The sequence below is a fragment of the Pelodiscus sinensis genome, chromosome 1, assembly GCF_049634645.1.
Source record: "Pelodiscus sinensis isolate JC-2024 chromosome 1, ASM4963464v1, whole genome shotgun sequence".
Taxonomy (NCBI): Eukaryota; Metazoa; Chordata; order Testudines; family Trionychidae; genus Pelodiscus; species Pelodiscus sinensis.
This window is the reverse complement of record NC_134711.1, coordinates 188,389,866-188,408,344: the sequence shown is the minus strand read 5'-3', so window position 1 is coordinate 188,408,344 and position 18,479 is coordinate 188,389,866. Positions and strand designations below refer to the sequence as shown.

The 18,479-nt window shown below is 40.0% G+C and overlaps 1 protein-coding gene across 4 annotated transcripts in view; it reads right to left on the bottom strand.

Annotated features, from left to right (window-relative positions):
• The window catches only part of IGSF5 (immunoglobulin superfamily member 5), a 48,818-nt gene that overhangs the window by 18,151 nt on the left and 12,188 nt on the right, over positions 1 to 18,479 (bottom strand). For 2 of the 4 annotated variants that reach the window (XM_006122366.4, XM_075912088.1), the window contains exons 3-6: positions 16,154 to 16,474; positions 14,802 to 15,110; positions 7,096 to 7,221; positions 4,394 to 4,418 (exon numbers count right to left, since the gene is read on the bottom strand). In XM_006122366.4, the coding sequence (XP_006122428.2) occupies positions 4,394 to 4,418; positions 7,096 to 7,221; positions 14,802 to 15,110; positions 16,154 to 16,474 (781 nt within the window). The remainder of the gene's footprint in view (positions 1 to 4,393; positions 4,419 to 7,095; positions 7,222 to 14,801; positions 15,111 to 16,153; positions 16,475 to 18,479) is intronic. The other 2 variants (XM_075912084.1, XM_006122367.4) reach the window with 2 other exon arrangements.

The following is an 18,479-nucleotide window of genomic DNA, read 5'->3' as shown; positions in this document are numbered from 1 at the left end:
TTTACCTGGGATTGGTCCTGCCTTGGGCAGGTGGCTGGACTTGATAGCCTCCTGGGTTCTCTTCTAGCTCTATGATTTTATGTTAGGATTGGATGAGTAAACTGCAATTAATTTTTTTTTAAAACCCCATATGAAACCAGTATAATTCCAGTGAAGTATTTGGGGACAGAGAGCAGTCATGTACGGTACGGCTAGACTGTGGGAGGGGTTTAGGATATCAGAGGTATCCCAAAAAAACTCCACCGTATCTAGGGAACGCATTTACTCTTCAGGGTTTTTTTTGCAGAAGAGCAAACATGCTCTTTCAGAAGCCTCTGTATGTCTGACTCCACAAGGAAGAAGGGGGCTTTCGAAAGAGAGTTTCTTCTGAAATTTGGCCCAGTTTAGATGGGCCACATTTCAGAAAAGCCTGTTCCAACAAAAGTATCGGAAAAAGATACGCAAAATGCAGAGAACATTTAATATATATTTTTCTGATAGATCCTCTCAGTTCAGCCATACCCTTAGAGATATAATTAGAAAAACTACAGCACTAATCCTTCAAGCACTTACACTCATGTGTAACTTTAAACACATGGGTAGTCTCTTTGTCTTCATTTAGACCACTCACATAAGTAAAATTGCATATATGCTTAAAATCTTTGCAAGATCAGATGAAACAGAGTTCCTAAATTCAATCTAAAACCTAAAGCCCTGTGTCAGCAAAGTACTTAAGCATGTGATTAACTCTGATCATGTGAGTAGTCCCACTAAAGTCAACAGAACTTCCTGTATTAGGCTAGGAAAAGCATGCAGCATTTCATGAATCTCCAATTTAATTTACCACAGGACAAATTCAAGCTCCTTTTTATTTCAATAAAATGTGTGCACAGGAAAGAGGCAACCAGACAGAGTTTAACTTTTATGCTCCACCTTGCACACCTTCAAAACCTGTGGAAAAAAACTCTCTTTGGGCCCTCTGTGGATAGAGACTGGTAAGTATTTACCTCAATCAAAACCAGAGATTCAGACATTGAGTTTTAGCATGTATATTCCCTGAACTATTGACTTCATCTGTTGTGCAGAATCCCTCTTCCAAGAATCATAGGGTATGTCTACACTGCACCTAAAAACTCATGACTGGCCTGTGCTGACTTAGCATCATAGGGCTCTGGCTAAGGGGCTTTTGAATTGTGGTGTAGACATTCAAGATTTGAGCTGATGCCTGGGCTCTTGGACCCTGTGAGGTGGGAGGATCCCAGAATTCAGGCTGCATCCAGAGCCCAATGATTAAACAGTCCCTTAACCTGAATCCTGTGAGCCTGAGTAAGCTTGCAATAGCCAACTGCTGGAGTCCAACTGCAGTGGAGACATACCAGTGGGTTCAGCCCTGGTCAGATTAATCTGTACAGTGAACTCTGGTCAGGACTCAGGGTATGTCTACACTACCCCGCTAGTTCGAACTAGCGGGGTAATGTATGCATACCGCACTTGCTAATGAAGCCCGGGATTTGAATTTCCCGGGCTTCATTAGCATAAGCGGGGAGCCGCCATTTTTAAATCCCCGCTGCTTCGAACCCCGTGTAGCGCGGCTACACGGGGCTCGAACTAGGTAGTTCGGACTAGGGTGCCTATTCCGAACTACCGGTACACCTCGTTTCACGAGGAGTACCGGTAGTTCGGAATAGGACCCTAGTCCGAACTACCTAGTTCGAGCCCCGTGTAGCCGCGCTACACGGGGTTCGAAGCAGCGGGGATTTAAAAATGGCGGCTCCCCGCTTATGCTAATGAAGCCCGGGAAATTCAAATCCCGGGCTTCATTAGCAAGTGCGGTATGCATACATTACCCCGCTAGTTCGAACTAGCGGGGTAGTGTAGACATACCCAGAGAGTTACAGTGACACCTCCTTTTGCAGCAGTTTTATCTGAATCAAAAATAAGAATTGACTTGAACCTATATTTGGCCTCAAATACTTTGTTGATTTAGTCCAACAAGTTTATACATCTGTTCCTGATAAATTGGTTGACAATAGTGACAAATAGAATCACGAAACACCTGAAAGACATGAGAGGGACTACTCAGCGTGGTTTCTTCACTGGAAAATAATGTTTCACTAATCTCTCAGAAGTCTTTGAATGAGTCAATAAAAAGTGAATAAAGGAGAACCGGATGATAACATGTATTCATGTGGTATTGTGTAGCTGTGTTGGTAGATTTTCAAGAGGTTGTTGACCAGGTTCTGCACAAAATGTTAGAAAAGAAGTTAAGTGTCATGGGGTGAGAAGCAAAGTATCGTCAAGGATCAAAAACAGCTAGGAGACAGAAAGCAAAGTAGGATAATATATCACAGTCATTGGATTCAAAATGTATGTCTAAACATTAAAAAGAATAACGCAAAATAATCCCATTGAAAAAGTTTTCCTAGTCACATTAGTACTGACAATTAGGATCTTAATATTGATGAACCGTTTCCTCAACAATTTTAAGGTGTTTCAACCTAATGCAGTAATACAAAAACAATTCGTTTGCTTTGTATTCAGCTATGTCTGATACTCATTTGGTTAAGTAGGAAGTATTGACAGATATCGCTGGGCAGCTTTTTTATAGTATAACTGATGATCCTTTAAAAAGCAGAGGACGTCATCTAATTTGTCTGCCAAACTGTCTCATTCAATTTGCATCAGTCTGTCTCAATTTCAATCTTCCTTCTGTACAACAGAAATTCTAGTAGGCTTGTGCTCTGTGCAAGCAGTAAATCTACTGTAATCTTTACAAAAACTTGGAAGAGAGAGCTCTTATGGTGCACAGTGACCTCCTGTGGAATTTGTTGCAAATGCTGAGTGTTGAAGCTGGAGGAAACCTAGTGCAAAATATGAATATCTAGACATACAGGAGCACATCTAAACGCATATTGAGGAAAATATTGAGCATACACCTAAGTTTTAGGTACCTGCATAGTCTCAGTGGTTTTATTAGAATTGCTCACATGCTTATAAGTTAAGCACATGCTTAGGTATATTGCTGAACCTGGGATTGAGTAACTATGTCATTTTAATAGTTTTCAAAAGTTTTATGGGAACATCAGTCACAGTCTTCAATAATATGACGGTGCTGATTCTCTTCAATTAGTGTAACGAGCAGCTTTCTGACAGGGGGTATAATTTTTTAAAGGTAGCGATTTACAGTATCTAATATAACTTCCAATTATGTAGAAAAGGCTGGGTAATCATTGTGGGGAGAAAAAGAAAAGTGGAATGAGATTTTGGGCTCTGCCTCTGAGGCTACATCTGCACTGCAAGCAAAGGGTGTCATTCCCATATAAACCACACTAACCTGAGGAAAACTGGCATGAATATAAATAATGGCATAGCCACAGCAGCACTGGAGCCTGGCTTAGCTGTGCCAGGTACATCCTCACAGGAACTGGGCAGCTTTGTACTCAACACAGGTATATACTATATATACTCACTAGCGTGAGTATGTGTACCCAAGCAAGGAATCACGCCTTTACTTTTCAGTGAAGCCTAAGAGGCTCAGCATAAACCTCAGGGTGTGTCTAGACTAAAGGGTTTTGTTGACAAAAGTGGACTTTTGTCGACAAAACGATACCTGCCTCTACACTACTGCCGTGTTCTGTTGACAGAACGTGGCAGTTTTGTCAACGGCGGTAAACCTCATTCTATGAGGAATAACGCCTTTTGTCGACAGAATTCTGTCAACAAAAGGAGCTATTGCATCCACGCTGTGTTTTTTCAAAAGAGAGCGTCTACACTCTCTGTCGAAAAAGTGGCTTGCTTTGTCGACAGAACTGGTTGTAGTCTAGACGCTCTTTTTCGACAGAGGTTTTGTCGACAGTGTCTGTCAACAAAGACTCTGTCAACAAAAGCCTGTAGTCTAGACGTACTCACAGACTAGAGAGAGTAGTGTTGGGGAGACTTTGCTGGTGGCTTTGAGACATCTTTGCTTCCCTAGAATTCTGAGATGCTGAGGGAGCCAGTGATGCCCCAGAGCAATTGAAGGGCTGCCTATGAGTGATAGTGCTGCCCAGAATTCCCTCAGTGATATAGATTGTGGCCCTCCCTCAATTCTCTTGGCATGACCCTTACTCCTACTCTTACCGTGGGGACAGTATAAGGGCACTAGGAAATTATTTCAAAATAACTAAATTCAAAATAATAACTCCCGAAATAACTATTTTGACATAAGCATTATTCCTCATGGAAAGCAGGAGTTATTATTTCAAAATAACCGGCCTGTTATTTTGTTAGAGTGGACATTTCACTTGTTATTTCAAAATAAGGGGGGGGTACAGTTCTCTCCTGCTTAGATCTGGGATGCTAATCACTCATTTACGGCACCACAGAAACATAAAAGGGGCATAGAAGAGCGAGAAATCTATGATTTTCAACTTACCTCAACTCCTTTTGATAGGTGGACTCTGAAAGAAAGGAAGAAATTGATTTAAAATGCAGAAAAATAAAATAAGGCTTGTTGCTGAGATTCTCCTACTTTCTCACACCGTTCAGACTACATTTTAATACAGAAATTGCCTCATAGCTCCCTTTCGCTCCCCTTCCCTTTGCAGTCATATTACAACCTGGTGCACTTGCTTACATGGAAAGAATAATAGGAAAGGAATGTACTGAATGCATTTATAGCTGGTATACATTGTATAGTTGTACAAGTCGAGGGCTATGTCTACACTCCAGAGATTTTCCGGATACCAGAGGCATCTGGAAAAGCTCTGCCCCATCCAAGGAACGAATCCATGGAACAATTTTGGAACAATTTCTGAAAAAGCAGATGTGTTCTTTCAGTATCCCTGTATTCCTCATTGTATGAGGAATAAGGGATCATAGAATCATAGAATCATAGAATAATAGGACTGGAAGGGACCTCGAGAGGTCATCGAGTCCAGCCCCCCACCCTCAAGGCAGGACCAAGCTCCGTCTACACCATCCCTGACAGATGTCTATCTAACCTGTTCTTAAATATCTCCAGAGAGGGAGATTCCACCACCTCCCTTGGCAATTTATTCCAATATTTGACCACCCTGACAGTTAGGAATTTTTTCCTAATGTCCAATCTAAACCTCCCCTGCTGCACTTTAAGCCCATTACTCCTTGTCCTGTCCTCAGAAACCAAGAGGAACAAATTTTCTCCTTCCTCCTTGTGACACCCTTTTAGATATTTGAAAACTGCTATCATGTCCCCCCTTAATCTTCTTTTTTCCAAACTAAACAAGCCCAGTTCATGAAGCCTGGCTTCATAGGTCATGTTCTCTAAACCTTTAATCATTCTTGTCGCTCTTCTCTGTACCCTTTCCAATTTCTCCACATCTTTCTTGAAATGTGGCGCCCAGAACTGGACACAGTACTCCAGCTGAGGCCTAACTAGTGCAGAGTAGAGCGGCAGAATGACTTCACGAGTTTTGCTTACAACACACCTGTTGATACAACCTAGAATCATATTTGCTTTTTTTGCAACAGCATCACACTGTTGACTCATATTCAACTTGTGGTCCACTATGACCCCTAGATCCCTTTCCGCCATGCTCCTTCCTAGACAGTCGCTTCCCATCTTGTATGTATGGAACTGATTGTTCCTTCCTAAGTGGAGCATTTTGCATTTCTCTTTATTAAACCTCATCCTATTTACCTCTGACCATTTCTCTAACTTGCTAAGGTCATTTTGAATTATGTCCCTATCCTCCAAAGAAGTTGCAACCCCACCCAGTTTGGTATCATCTGCAAACTTAGTAAGCGTACTCTCTATCCCAATATCTACATCATTGATGAAGATATTGAACAGTACGGGTCCCAAAACAGACCCTTGCGGAACTCCACTTGTTATCCCTTTCCAGCAGGATTTAGCACCGTTAACAACAACTCTCTGACTACGGTTATCCAGCCAATTATGCACCCACCTTATCGTGGCCCTATCTAAGTTATATTTGCCTAGTTTATCAATAAGAATATCATGCGAGACCGTATCAAATGCCTTACTAAAGTCTAGGTATATGACATCCACTGCTTCTCCCTTATCCACAAGGCTCGTTATCCTATCAAAGAAAGCTATCAGATTAGTTTGGCATGACTTGTTCTTCACAAACCCATGCTGGCTATTCCCTATCACTTTATTACCTTCCAAGTGTTTGCATATGATTTCCTTAATTACCTGCTCCATTATCTTCCCTGGGACAGACGTTAAACTGACCGGTCTGTAGTTTCCTGGGTTGTTCTTATTCCCCTTTTTATAGATGGGCACAATATTTGCCCTTTTCCAGTCTTCTGGAATCTCCCCTGTCTGCCATGATTTTTCAAAGATCATAGCTAAAGGCTCAGATACCTCCTCTATCAGCTCCTTGAGTATCCTGGGATGCATTTCATCAGGACCTGGTGACTTGCTGACATCTAACTTTCCTAAGTGATTTTTAACTTGTTCTTTGTGTATCCTATCTTCTAAACTTACCCTCTCTCTGCTTGTATTCACTACGTTAGGCACACCTCCAGACTTCTCGGTGAAGACCGAAACAAAGAAGTCATTGAGCATCTCTGCCATTTCCAAGTTTCCTGTTACTGCTTCTCCCTCCTCACTAAGCAGTGGGCCTATCCTGTCCTTGGTCTTCCTCTTGCTTTTAATGTATTTATAAAAGGGATGTCCCGGAAGAAGAGGTTTTTCCAAAGTTTGGCCCTGTGTAGATGGGCCATATTTCAGAAAAGCCTCTTGAAAAAAAAACCCAGAAAAAGAGACGCAAATTTCATTTTGAGTATCTTTTTCTGACTTTTCTTTGTAATGTAGAGATAGCCTCAGTGTAGATGTACATAGACTTTCAATGAAATTTGTGTTCTAGTCATTTAATCACTTCTGAAAATCTTACCCTTCCCGCTTACTATAGATGGAAATACTAACAAGCCACAAATTCCATCGGAAACAAGTACATCAGAAGAAGTCAGCTTGCAATTGCTTCCATAATACAAGCCACTGGTTATCAGAATCACCTCTCTGCCCTGAATATTCCTCACTAAACTGTTCACTATGCTTTAACTGAAATAGTGGATTAAGTCTTATTGACAATTTAAAAAATGCATAGCTACTAGCAAAAATCCACTTACCTTTGTTTTTTAGGCAGCAGTATATTATTATAAAAATAATAATGATCAGAAGAAGAAAACCAATTGACAATGTGACTGCAAGTATAATAGTCCGTGTGCGTGTACTGTCTTCTTGCTTGCCATTTTCTATTAAATGAAATGAAGAAGCATTACACTAGCAGAGCTGCAGGCTGTCTTTCTCTGAAGACTATAACCATCTTTCTGAAAGCATTACTGAATTATTTGTTGATTATTTAAAATATTATATGGATTGTGTTTCTTATTTGTTTTCAGAAAGAATTTACCCTATATGGATGATACTGAATAACACATAATGCCTTGATCCTAACAATCTTTGTTACAATTATTCTCTTTATTTTCTAGTTCTATTTCTGACAAACCTAGGCTGCTAATTTTTTTCATTTTTTTCCATTTACCCTTATTTTATAGACATTCGGAGCCCAATCTAAAACCCACTGAAAGCAAACGGGAGTCTTTCCATTGGCTTCAACACCTATTAATTAGCTCAGACTCATTGTGAACACTTCATAAAACCTCAGCTGTCCACTGTAAAGGATTTGTATGTTAACAGTACATCTATTGAGTTTGAGTTTGCTAAATTTAATGTGTTCCTGCAAACTGGACTAAAACATATAATTGTGTATACTGATGTACAATAATACATCTATGGTGTTTTCATATAACTAGGATTTGATTTTTCCCCCTATAATTGGGTGATTTCAAATATCCCTTTTTCAAATATCCCTTCAATGTATCCCTTTTTCTGGCTGTCACAAAGAAAAGGTGCTCACTGTATCACCCCGAAAATAATCAACATTGACGTTGATACCTTTTCCCCTTTCACTAGTTGTCTACATATGTCATGACCATGAGGGTTAGCCAGCAACCTGGGGACTAAGGGGTTAACTATGTCCCTTACCTAACCAGGTAGCCGTCAGCCAATAGAAATGTAGATAGGAATTTCAAACTGGGACAAGGGAATTTTGGGTTTTCCCTCCCTTGTCCCTGGGCAGTTTTCTCTCCAGCTACTGAGGGGGACAGGCATGTCTCTCACACCTTCACTATCTGTAAGTAGGGTAAAGTTTAGATAAATCCATTAGGTTTTATTGTTTTATGGTTTGGGAATGGGAATCTGATGTCTGTGCATTTAAAAATGGGTTTTCCTCTCCTTTGTAACTAAGCCCTGGTTGCCCCATGAGTATATTAATTGGTGACTTTTACATCTAGTCATTATGCTTGTAATAGAAATATTGTGGTGATAATAAAAGTTCTTTCTCTTTCTTTTTTATTAACCTGGTATTGGTTAATTTTCTTCTGTCCTGGTTTTACTGTAGGGCTGAGATTTCCCAAGTGATCTCTCCCTGGGCTTTCTTATCATTACTTGGGTGGTGGCAACGGATTTTTATCCCCAAAATCTAGGTTTTTAAGATTTTGTGGGGAAGCTTTATACCAAAGTCTGGAAAGATAAGGTTTTGGGGTACTTTTGTGGGCCCCCACTTCTGCATACAGCGTGCCAGAGTGGGGAAAAAGCCTTGACAACATACAACAGACACTTGTTCTGACGCTAACATGGCCGCGTCCATCAGGCTCATCCAAAAGTTTTGGTATTCTTTAACGTAACCGGACCAATCTTTGATCTCTCCAATTGCAGCCAACACAGGCTGCCCCAGGCATGGAGCTGGCTCCCCTGTTAGGAAGGCAGGATAAGGGACCTGCTGAAGGCCAGCTCTAAAGGCAGTCCAAAATAGAACCCTGGTACATGTATTAAAAACATACTTCAAATCCAAAAGTATGCATTATGTACAGCCTTGGCCAGAGGTGAACATAGACTGGTACAGGCTGGTATAGTCCATCAATAAGAAAGTAGCTGCCAGTACAGGCTGGTACACAACTGACACTGATGTGTTGCCATGGCAGCACTTTAAAGACCATTCCTGCAGGACTGCCAATGGTGAAGGCAGGGAGGGCAGAAGCAAAAGGGTCAGCTGGCCCAGGGCCAAGCGATTTCAAAGGACCCAGGGATTCTGGCCACCAATGAAACTGCAACGCCAGTGACCGGAACACTGCGCCCCTTAAAATCACCACTGGATCCCTGGGCTTCAGAGGCCAGGCAGCACTGAAGGGCCACTGAGGGAGGCTGGCCTTCTGGGGACCCGGATCCAGGACCCATGCCAGTAAGACATTTAAGTTACTTTCACCCTGGCTTTGACAGTACTGCCTCTGTTGCACGGGTTTGTGTGCACCATGTTCCTTTAATTGTTCCTAATTAAATATGGGTCTGAATGGCAAAATTTCAGACTCCCCAAAGTTTGCGCATGCTCTTCTGGAGTTCTGAATTGGCCCATTAGAGGAAAAAGGCCAGCTACAAAATTTGAATTTGGATTCTGAGCACTCCAAGGCTTGGATAGTTGAGAAATTATTCAGTTTAGTCTCTTCTCTAATCCTCATGGACATTCAGCATGTAAATTCATCATGCAAATTAGCCCATTCAGCATGGAGGGGCTGTTCCTGGAACTAATTATAATCTACTACCCTATATGTTCCTGCTTTCCAACTTTTATACATATCTTTTCCCCTTTGGAGCACTTCAAGGATGTATTGTATCCCTCCTAAGAAGATATTTTGCCCTTGTGCACATAAAGATTACTTCCATTGAGAGCAATGGAAATAATGTGTATGAATGCAAAGGCAAATGTCAGCCTCAATTTTAAATGTCCTTTATTGGTTCTTGATCCTCCATCCTACCTGTCCTGCCATACACAACACACCTAATTTCCCCTCAATGCGTTTCTGTTTCCAGCAGTCCCTGCAAACCTCGAACACTAGATTTTTTTGGAGCGACCCATCTTTCTTCCATTCTATGCTCAACCACGGGAATGCCTTTCTTCTCTGTTCACCTACCTGAATCCTGTCTGTTTTTAAGAGTCTTGGGCAGGAGTGGGCAAGTACCGGCCTGTGGGCTGGATCCAAGGTGCCAGGATTAGCCCCTGATGGGTCACTGATGCTATATTTACCTACACCTCTGCAGGTACGGTGGGAACACAACTCCTGTTGGCTACGGATCACTGTTCCCAGCCAATGAGAGTTGTGATCACTGGTACCTGCAGGGGTATAGGTAAATATCACAGCAGCAGCCTACCAAGGGCTAACCTTGGTGAACCCCATCATTTTATTGCCCGCCCTTGGACTAGGCGTCTTAATGCACTCTTTGAGAAAACTGAGCATCCAGATGCTGCTATGAAATAAGTGGCAAATTCCCATTTGACACTAAGGGAAGCAGAATCAAGCCCTTAATTTTCCATGTCTCTATCCTAGGTCATGCTTCCTAAGATTGGCTTTTATATAAGATTTTGTTCAGCCTCACCATAACTAAGGGATTTCATAATCTGCAGCCTGGTAGATAATATGTATGCATCAATTGTGACGTACTTTGTGATTTTTTTTTTCATGGAAGAAATTAATCTACAGCATAAATCTGCCTTTTATTTTATTTTGTGCCGTACAAAATGCTATGGGAATTTTAAGGTCATTAAAATATGAAATAAATGTTTATCTTGCTGGCATGTTTAATTATATTTTAATAAGCTATTGCTACCAAATATCAGTTATTCTGAATACACTTATTTCAGGCTCTTGTTTTTATATTTAGCTTCTTGTAAGACCTTTTGCAGTTAACTTCAATACAGATTTATGGTAAAATACATGCAGAAAATAATCTGTAGTGTTAAGTCATTTCAAAGTTATATACAAGCAGTTCAGAGATGAATAGAGAGGTGTGTTAGTCAATGTTTTAATGAGTCCTAAAAACAAATCTCCATATGTGATAGCCTAGAGATTTCTGTTTGTCAGCTGTAATGTTTTCCTTTGGCAAACACTATACTCTCATTAGTTTCATATTTCTTGATAAATACAGGAACTGGGATGCCAAGATTTTAGAATGTTTTTTAAAGCAACTTCATTTGTTCTTCTGATTTTTATTGAACCAACCTTTCAGCTTTCATGGGCTATTCATTTACTATAATAAGATGGCTGCTCATAAGAATATAAGACCATACTTAGTCAGACCAAAGGTCTATCTAGCTCAGTATATTGTCTTCCCACAGTGGCCAAAGCCAGATGCCCCAGAGGAAGTGAACAGAACAGGTAATCACCATGTGATTCCTCTCCTATCGTCCATTTCCAACCTCTGACAAACAGGCTAGGGATACCATTCCTACCCAATCTGGCCAATAGCCATTAATGGACCTAACCTCCATGAATTTATCTAGTTCTCTTTTTGAACCCTATTAAATGCCTGGTCTTCACAACATCCTCTGGCAAGGAGTTGCACAAGTTGACTGTGCGCTGCGTGAAGAAAAACTTCCTTTTCTTTGAAACCTGCTACCTATTAATGTCATTTGGTAACCCCTAGTTCTTATAATATGGGAGCAAATAAATATTTTTTCCTTATTCAGAAGGATTACACAAGTATGCTAAGCAACGTGCCAGGGTAATTTCAGCTATTTCGATGGACCTAACAAAGTACATCACTTAAGGAGTCATCTTCCTTTATTTCTTCTTCATCTCCAACCTCTTTCAAGATGAGGTTTGTGTAGAATTTACACTGCAGTGGATCAAAGCCATGTTTCAGGATTGAAAGGGAATTAGTAATGTCAAGGTACTTCCTACTGTGTATAATTCGAATCTATGTGAGGGATCTTCTGTGTAATCTAGTGGGGGCAGATGAGAATGTTGTGTGCAAAGCAAAACTGATTTTATTTTGATAAAATAGATGAGCACAGACTGACTAGCATTCTTGAGGAAGCAGGGAGTCTTTGGGTTCAGTGAAAAGCAGTTAGATCAACAGATGAGTTAGCATGCAGTGTCTGGCTGGGAGAAGTCTGCCTCTATGGGTATGTCTACCAATCATTTGGGAGGTATAAATCCCAATGTGGGATAGACAATGATGCACTAGCTCTGCTAAGCTAGTGCACTAAAAACAGTAGTGTAGCCCTGGTGGCACAGCTTGGACTAACTACTCCAGTACAATCCTGCCTGTCCCCATTGATACATAGTTAGCCCAAATCAATGCCCATGCTGCCTAGCCCACATTGCTACGTTTAGATGCTAGCTAGCACAAAACTAGCATGTGTTCATCTACCTGCACTGCAAATTAGACCTCACAGCTTCTGCGAGACATACTCTATGTCTGGCTAGCCTAGCCCACTTCCAATTAGTTACCTGGGGAGTCTACAGGATAGCACTATCATAAAGTGACAGTTCTTTATTGAAGTCTGCTTATATCAGAAAAGAGTTTGGTCCAAAGTCCCCTAGACTCATAGACTCATAGACTTTAAGGTCAGAAGGGACCATTATGATCATCTAGTCTGACCCCCTGCACAGTGCAGGCCACAGAATCTCACCCACCCCTCTTAGAATAATCCTCTCACCTATGTCTCAGATATTGAAGCCTTCAAATCCTCCAGCTGTAATCTGTGCCCCATGCTACAGAGGAAGGCGAAAAACCTCCAGGGTCTCTGCCAATCTACCCTGGAGGAAAATTCCTTCCCGACCCCTATTTCCTATTCAAATTTTATGACCTACAGAATAACTAGATGGCTAGCAATAAGACCACTACCTGCTTATGAAATGGCACAGAAGCTCAGAAATTTCAAGTGTGGTATGTATTAGAATATTTTTCTTATTGTGTCATGTCTTTATTTCGTGTTAATCACATATAGGATTTATATTTTCCTATTCAGGAAAATCTTGACTGTTTGCTGCTGCACAATCATTTTCCCAAAGAGGAAAGCATGATGATCCTATATGATCACTAATTATGTGCTAATTGTGCTCTGTGACATCAGTTTTTCTCCTCTTCTGATTTACAACACGTAACTATGGAAACTGTGGGTGGATGCTTCAGTAGTGCTAGAAATGAGTAGGCAGGAGAGTTTAATCATTTTATTAAGACCTCAGGACAGATCTCTTTTGCTTAGTCAGTAATTAGAAGAAATTTAAATTAGAGGAAATCTTATTAAAACCAGTAAAATGACCTTTTTTAATTGCATTTCAAAATAGATACTCGTGAGAAACTTGGTAATAATGGCTCACACTTAAAGTAAAAGGCCCAGTCAGCTATCTCTTTATCTAGGTTTTTATACCACACCCATCACTGTAATTTAGTATCTGAATGCCTTTGATTCATCATGTCAGGGCCACCCATTTCAGATCATGGAATGGGCCATATATCACATAGCACTCAGAGGGTGTGTCTAGACTACAGGGTTTTGTCAACAAAAGTGGGCACCTTTGTACTCAACACAAGTACGCTGCTGCTGCTATTTATACTCACTGGCGTGAGTATGTGTACCCAAGTAAGGAATCATGCCTTTACCTTTCAGTGTAGCCTAAGAGGCTCAGCATAAACCTCAGGGTGTGTCTAGAGACTACAGGGTTTTGTTGACAAACGTAGACTTTTGTCAACAAAACTATACCTGCGTCTACACTACTGCCATGTTCTGTTGACAGTAAGTCCCTGTGTGGCAGTAATCTCATCTTTTCTTACAGTCGCTACAGACTATGACCATAGTGTACATTTCAATAGCCCTGAAATTCCTCTGCTTGTTTTACAACACTGGGGACATGTGGACAGACAATTCCCAAGACTGAAGGGACAAAAAGGACATTTGCATGCCTCCTCCCTTGGTTGCATCAAGCACTGCTTAGCCCCAGTTGAGGAACTTTTTCTCTTACTCTGCTAGCACTTGAAAAAGAAAACTATCCATCACTATGCCAAAAGAGGTTTGTCAATATACACTTATGGGCCAGATACTGGCCCCTAGTGCTGCTTGTTTTGAGCCAGTCAGGTGGCAACAATAGGTGGAAGCTTAGCTTACTTAGCTGGCTAGTGATTCCCCTGGCATCCGAGTCACATTTAAGTGTGCAGTTAATTGCCACAGGTTGTTGGTCAGCCCAACAACTGAGGGTGCTGGCTACTATCTGGGGCATGACACATGACAAAGTGGGCCTTCATTTCAGGGAAGAACACGATATGGATCCCATATCACATAACACTCTGAGGTTGGAGAACTATGTCAAAGAGCTGTTTGATGAAGCATGACAACTCCTGAGTTGGGGTAAGGCTTCAGAAAGTGCATGTGATCCCACAGTGCTATAACAGCAATGACAGAACAGCTCCATGCCTGTGGTATAACTTTATGAGGAGCACAGTCTATGGTGCACACTTGTTTTCTTTAGGTTGTGTGTAGTGGGTGAAATCCTAACTCTGGTGAAGTGAGTGGCCAAATTTTCACTACATTCAATAGAGCCAGGATTTCACTTTAGAATTTAGCCCTGAGCAAACAAGACATAGCATTAACATAAGATGTTAATGTGACTGACAGACCGAAATCTATTGTTATTTTACAGCCTGAGTACATTTTGTCAATGCCTAAATTCATAGAGTGAGATCTTATAAAAGGCAGAAAATCCAATTTTGTATGCAATGAACCCCTGAACAAGCATGTGGGACAGTTTTGTTTCTCTCATGCTGCTCCAAATAAAGAGAATTTTCTGAATTTAACCCTACAAGAATATCCCATTGTAGTTTCTTCTGTTTACTCCATTTTGATTCTGTTACATTTGCAGGTGTCATATTCGTTAAGCTGGAATAAAAGATTTTCAAAATAAAACAAAAAGTCAGAGTATAAAGAATGTTCACTTACCTGCAAGGAAGTCTTGCACAATAAGAGTCACAGTTGAATTCTGGGGCTCAGGAAGTGCCTCTATGTCAGCTAAACAAGTCAGCGTCTCATTGGCCATTGGAGTCAAAGTTAAAGTGCTCACTTCATTGTGAAGATCATTAGATCCTTGACTGTGGTTAGTAACATACCTGGACTTATCTACAGAAGAATTATTTATCATCCAGGTCATGTTTGGAGCTGGAGCCCATCCTAAGGCTTCACAAACAATGTCAACTGTTTCATTCTTTCTTACTGTCAAGTTGTGATTTTTAATGAACAAAGATCCATTAACTGTGGGGAAAAAAGTTGATTTCTTCCTTCAGAATATTAAACCCTTCAGAATATTAAACTGCAATGGTGTGTTATTTGGGGATTTTAAATCATCTCTTTCTACCAAAAATCAATCATTTTTTGAAACTTGCCAGTAAAAAAAAATAATTAAAATAAAATAAAATAGAAAACCTAAAACATAGGAGTGTTGTTTACATGAGATAAATGTGGAGTCATTGCAACTTCCTGGCCATGCTGTAGTCCAGTTTGGGTTTACAACGAGACTTAGTTTTCCACTATCTGTTCAGTGAAAGCTTTGGAGTGACACTGTTTGATCACACTGAAATATCTCCTGCACCAGCTGAACTACCATGTATCATCAGAATTTATCAAGGGATGTTTATAGAAAGGTGATGGCTCTTAGTATCAGGCATCTTTTTTGGACCAATAAATAGTAGATGGAGGGAAATTCCACTTTATGGGATGCATGTACTTTCTCACAATAATGATACTAGAAGAAGTCAACAGAGAGAATGTCTGATGTAGCTGTAGTGTATGGCAGCAGTCATTCCAAGGTATCGCCTCCGTACTCAGAGACTAAATGTTTGCACTACGTTAAACCCAACACAAAGAAGCTGGGTGGAGGCTGACAATTCCTAGGTCAGACAGTAGGAAGGCTTTTTACATAAAATACAGAAGAAGTTTTATGTGCAACGCCAAAGGAAAAAAATCCATGAAGAATGTGACCAAAGGAGATTATTTTCAACTGATGTCTGACAGTACTGATACTGGCTTCCAGCACACAGACCAAAAAGAATAAGAGTTGTTACAAGAAAAGTGAATATAACTGAAGTCTTTTGTAGCAGCAGCTTCATTATACCTTGGAATGCCAATCTGCATGTGAAATTACTAATCCAGCTTTCAAGATGAGAAATATAGCAGGTGTGGGGTATTACACGAAGTTGGTACAAATGCAAAGTGATCATTTTGGCCATGTGCCAAAGGATTTCTTTTCAGTACAATTTAATAAAAATCATGTGACAACAATGAGAATGCATACACACCTTGCACAGAAAGAAAAGCATAGCTGTTGGGATCAGTCGTTTGGATGCTGCATTCTATTTTTCCAGAATCATTCTGTTGGACATTGTGGATGATCAGCTCTGAAGTAAATTCATCACCACTGGTATAATTTTGTTGAGTGAAGCGATCTATTGTTATAATAGCTCCGCCAACATTACTTGCTGATAAAACAGGATTTGTGTTTAAAGTCCAAATTATTATTCGCCATCCTTTGAACACAGTACAGTTAAACCGAGCCTCTGAACCAACTAGGACTGTTGCATTAGCAGGGCCATTTACAATAGAACAATCAAAGCCAAAATCTGGAAAGAAATATACAAGAATTGTAAATATAAAAGTCCCAAAGTCAATGAGGTGCCTTTGGCTTACCTTGAATGAACAAAAGCTTCAGGGGGTCGCTGAGTTAGTCTGTAACTGGGAAAACTTAAAAACCAACAAATAGTCTGGCGGCACTTTAGAGACTAACAAAACATGTAGATGGTATCATGAGCTTTCATGGGTACAACCCACTTCTTCAACTCAGCAAGACTACAAAATAAAAATAATTGGCCCTGATAGGACTTTTCACATAAATACTTTGTATATTTGACATCTGAAGAACATATCAGAAAAGACCACTAAATCATCTAACGTGGCAAGATATCTCTAACAATGAGTGATACCAGATTCTTCTTTTGGAGAAAGCTTAAAACCTCCCGTTATCATTAATAATTCCTAAGTTTAAAAATCTGTGTTAAAATGGAGTTAAGGATGAGGAAGGTTGACTTCATATCAGTAGTATTAAGGTCAAATACATTGCAAGGATATTGTATTATCCCCAAACCAATAAATCCAGTCACTATACAAATACAGTTAAATTTAAAAGGAACTTAAATAAGTTATCATATGGAAACACACAACTGGGGCACCCAAACAGGTTGACTTCTGCTCTGAAGTGACAATGAGCAAAAGCCATGTAATTGAATCATTTTAAGTTTTTGTGATCCCAGATTAGATTAAACTTATTTTTAAAGACACGGGTTTTTTTTCTTTTCATAAGTCACTACAGAGCACAGTTAAGGCTTCTGTTGAAGGAAAACTTTCAGTTATGAAAACTAATGGGGGGAATAAAAATATATATTAAAACATACCCATGAGCAATATTTCAGTTAATTTTAACATATTTATCGAATGGAAAGTTATATTAATGATTACACCTCAAATTCTTAAACTGTTATTTCCTTTGGGGAAAAATAGACTTTTTTTTTCAGTCCTCCAGGAAGAAATAGTAGTCATGGAAATAAAAGATATTCATGGAAGACTGTTATGGAGATTTGCAGCTTTCACAGGTTTCAATTTAAAACATTGTACTTTTCCAGTGCATTGCAATCTCCTAAATATCTCTGCATATGAGTGACAGAAGGGATTCTAGACTACAATTGGTGATGACATCATTTAAAACAGCATGGCTACAGTAACTAGGAATCAGACTGAGACCACTAACCAGTTCTATACACTTTCCTTACTGCAACAACCATTAGATTATCGTGATTTCTGCTCATTACTGAAGTGAACTACTGAGTTAGTTGAAAAATCTTCTGTATCTTTTACAATTCTCGGTACCGTCAATCATTCTGAGTCAGAGTTTTTCCTGTGACCTTACGACAGCACTAATCCACTTGGGCATGTCTACACTAGGAAATTATTTCAAAATAACTAATTTTGAAATAATAACTCTCGAAATAACTACTTTGAAATAAGCTTATTCCCTAAGGGTATGTCTACAATATGGGATAAAGTTGAATTAAGATACACAACTTCAGCTACGTTAATTGTGTAGCTGAAATCGAAGTACCTTAACTCGACTTTTGGCACTGTCCAGACTGCAGGAAGTTGAAGGGAGAATACTCTCCCTTCAACTCTCCTTACTCCTTGTGGAAGCAAGACTACCAGTATCGACCAGAGCGCCTCTCTCAGTTCGAATTCGCGTGTCTTCACCTAGACCCGCTAATTTGAACTCTGGAAGACAGACAGTGACAACTTTGATCTTCTCTGTAGTGTACACAGACCCCAAGTAAAGCAGGAATTATTATTTCAAAATAACCAGTCCCTTATTTTGAAATAATGGGCTGGATAGTGTGGACGCTCATCTTGTTATTTTTAAATAATTCCCTAGTATAGACAAGGGCATTATTAGTTACGCTTTGAAGTATGAAAAGTCTTTACCCCTTTTTTTCCCTCTCCGTCCCCTGGATCTCTACAATTTTGATATATTGAGTTTGGAGGTTTAAATTTTCAAGGCTTTGTTTGTACTTTAGATGATTGATT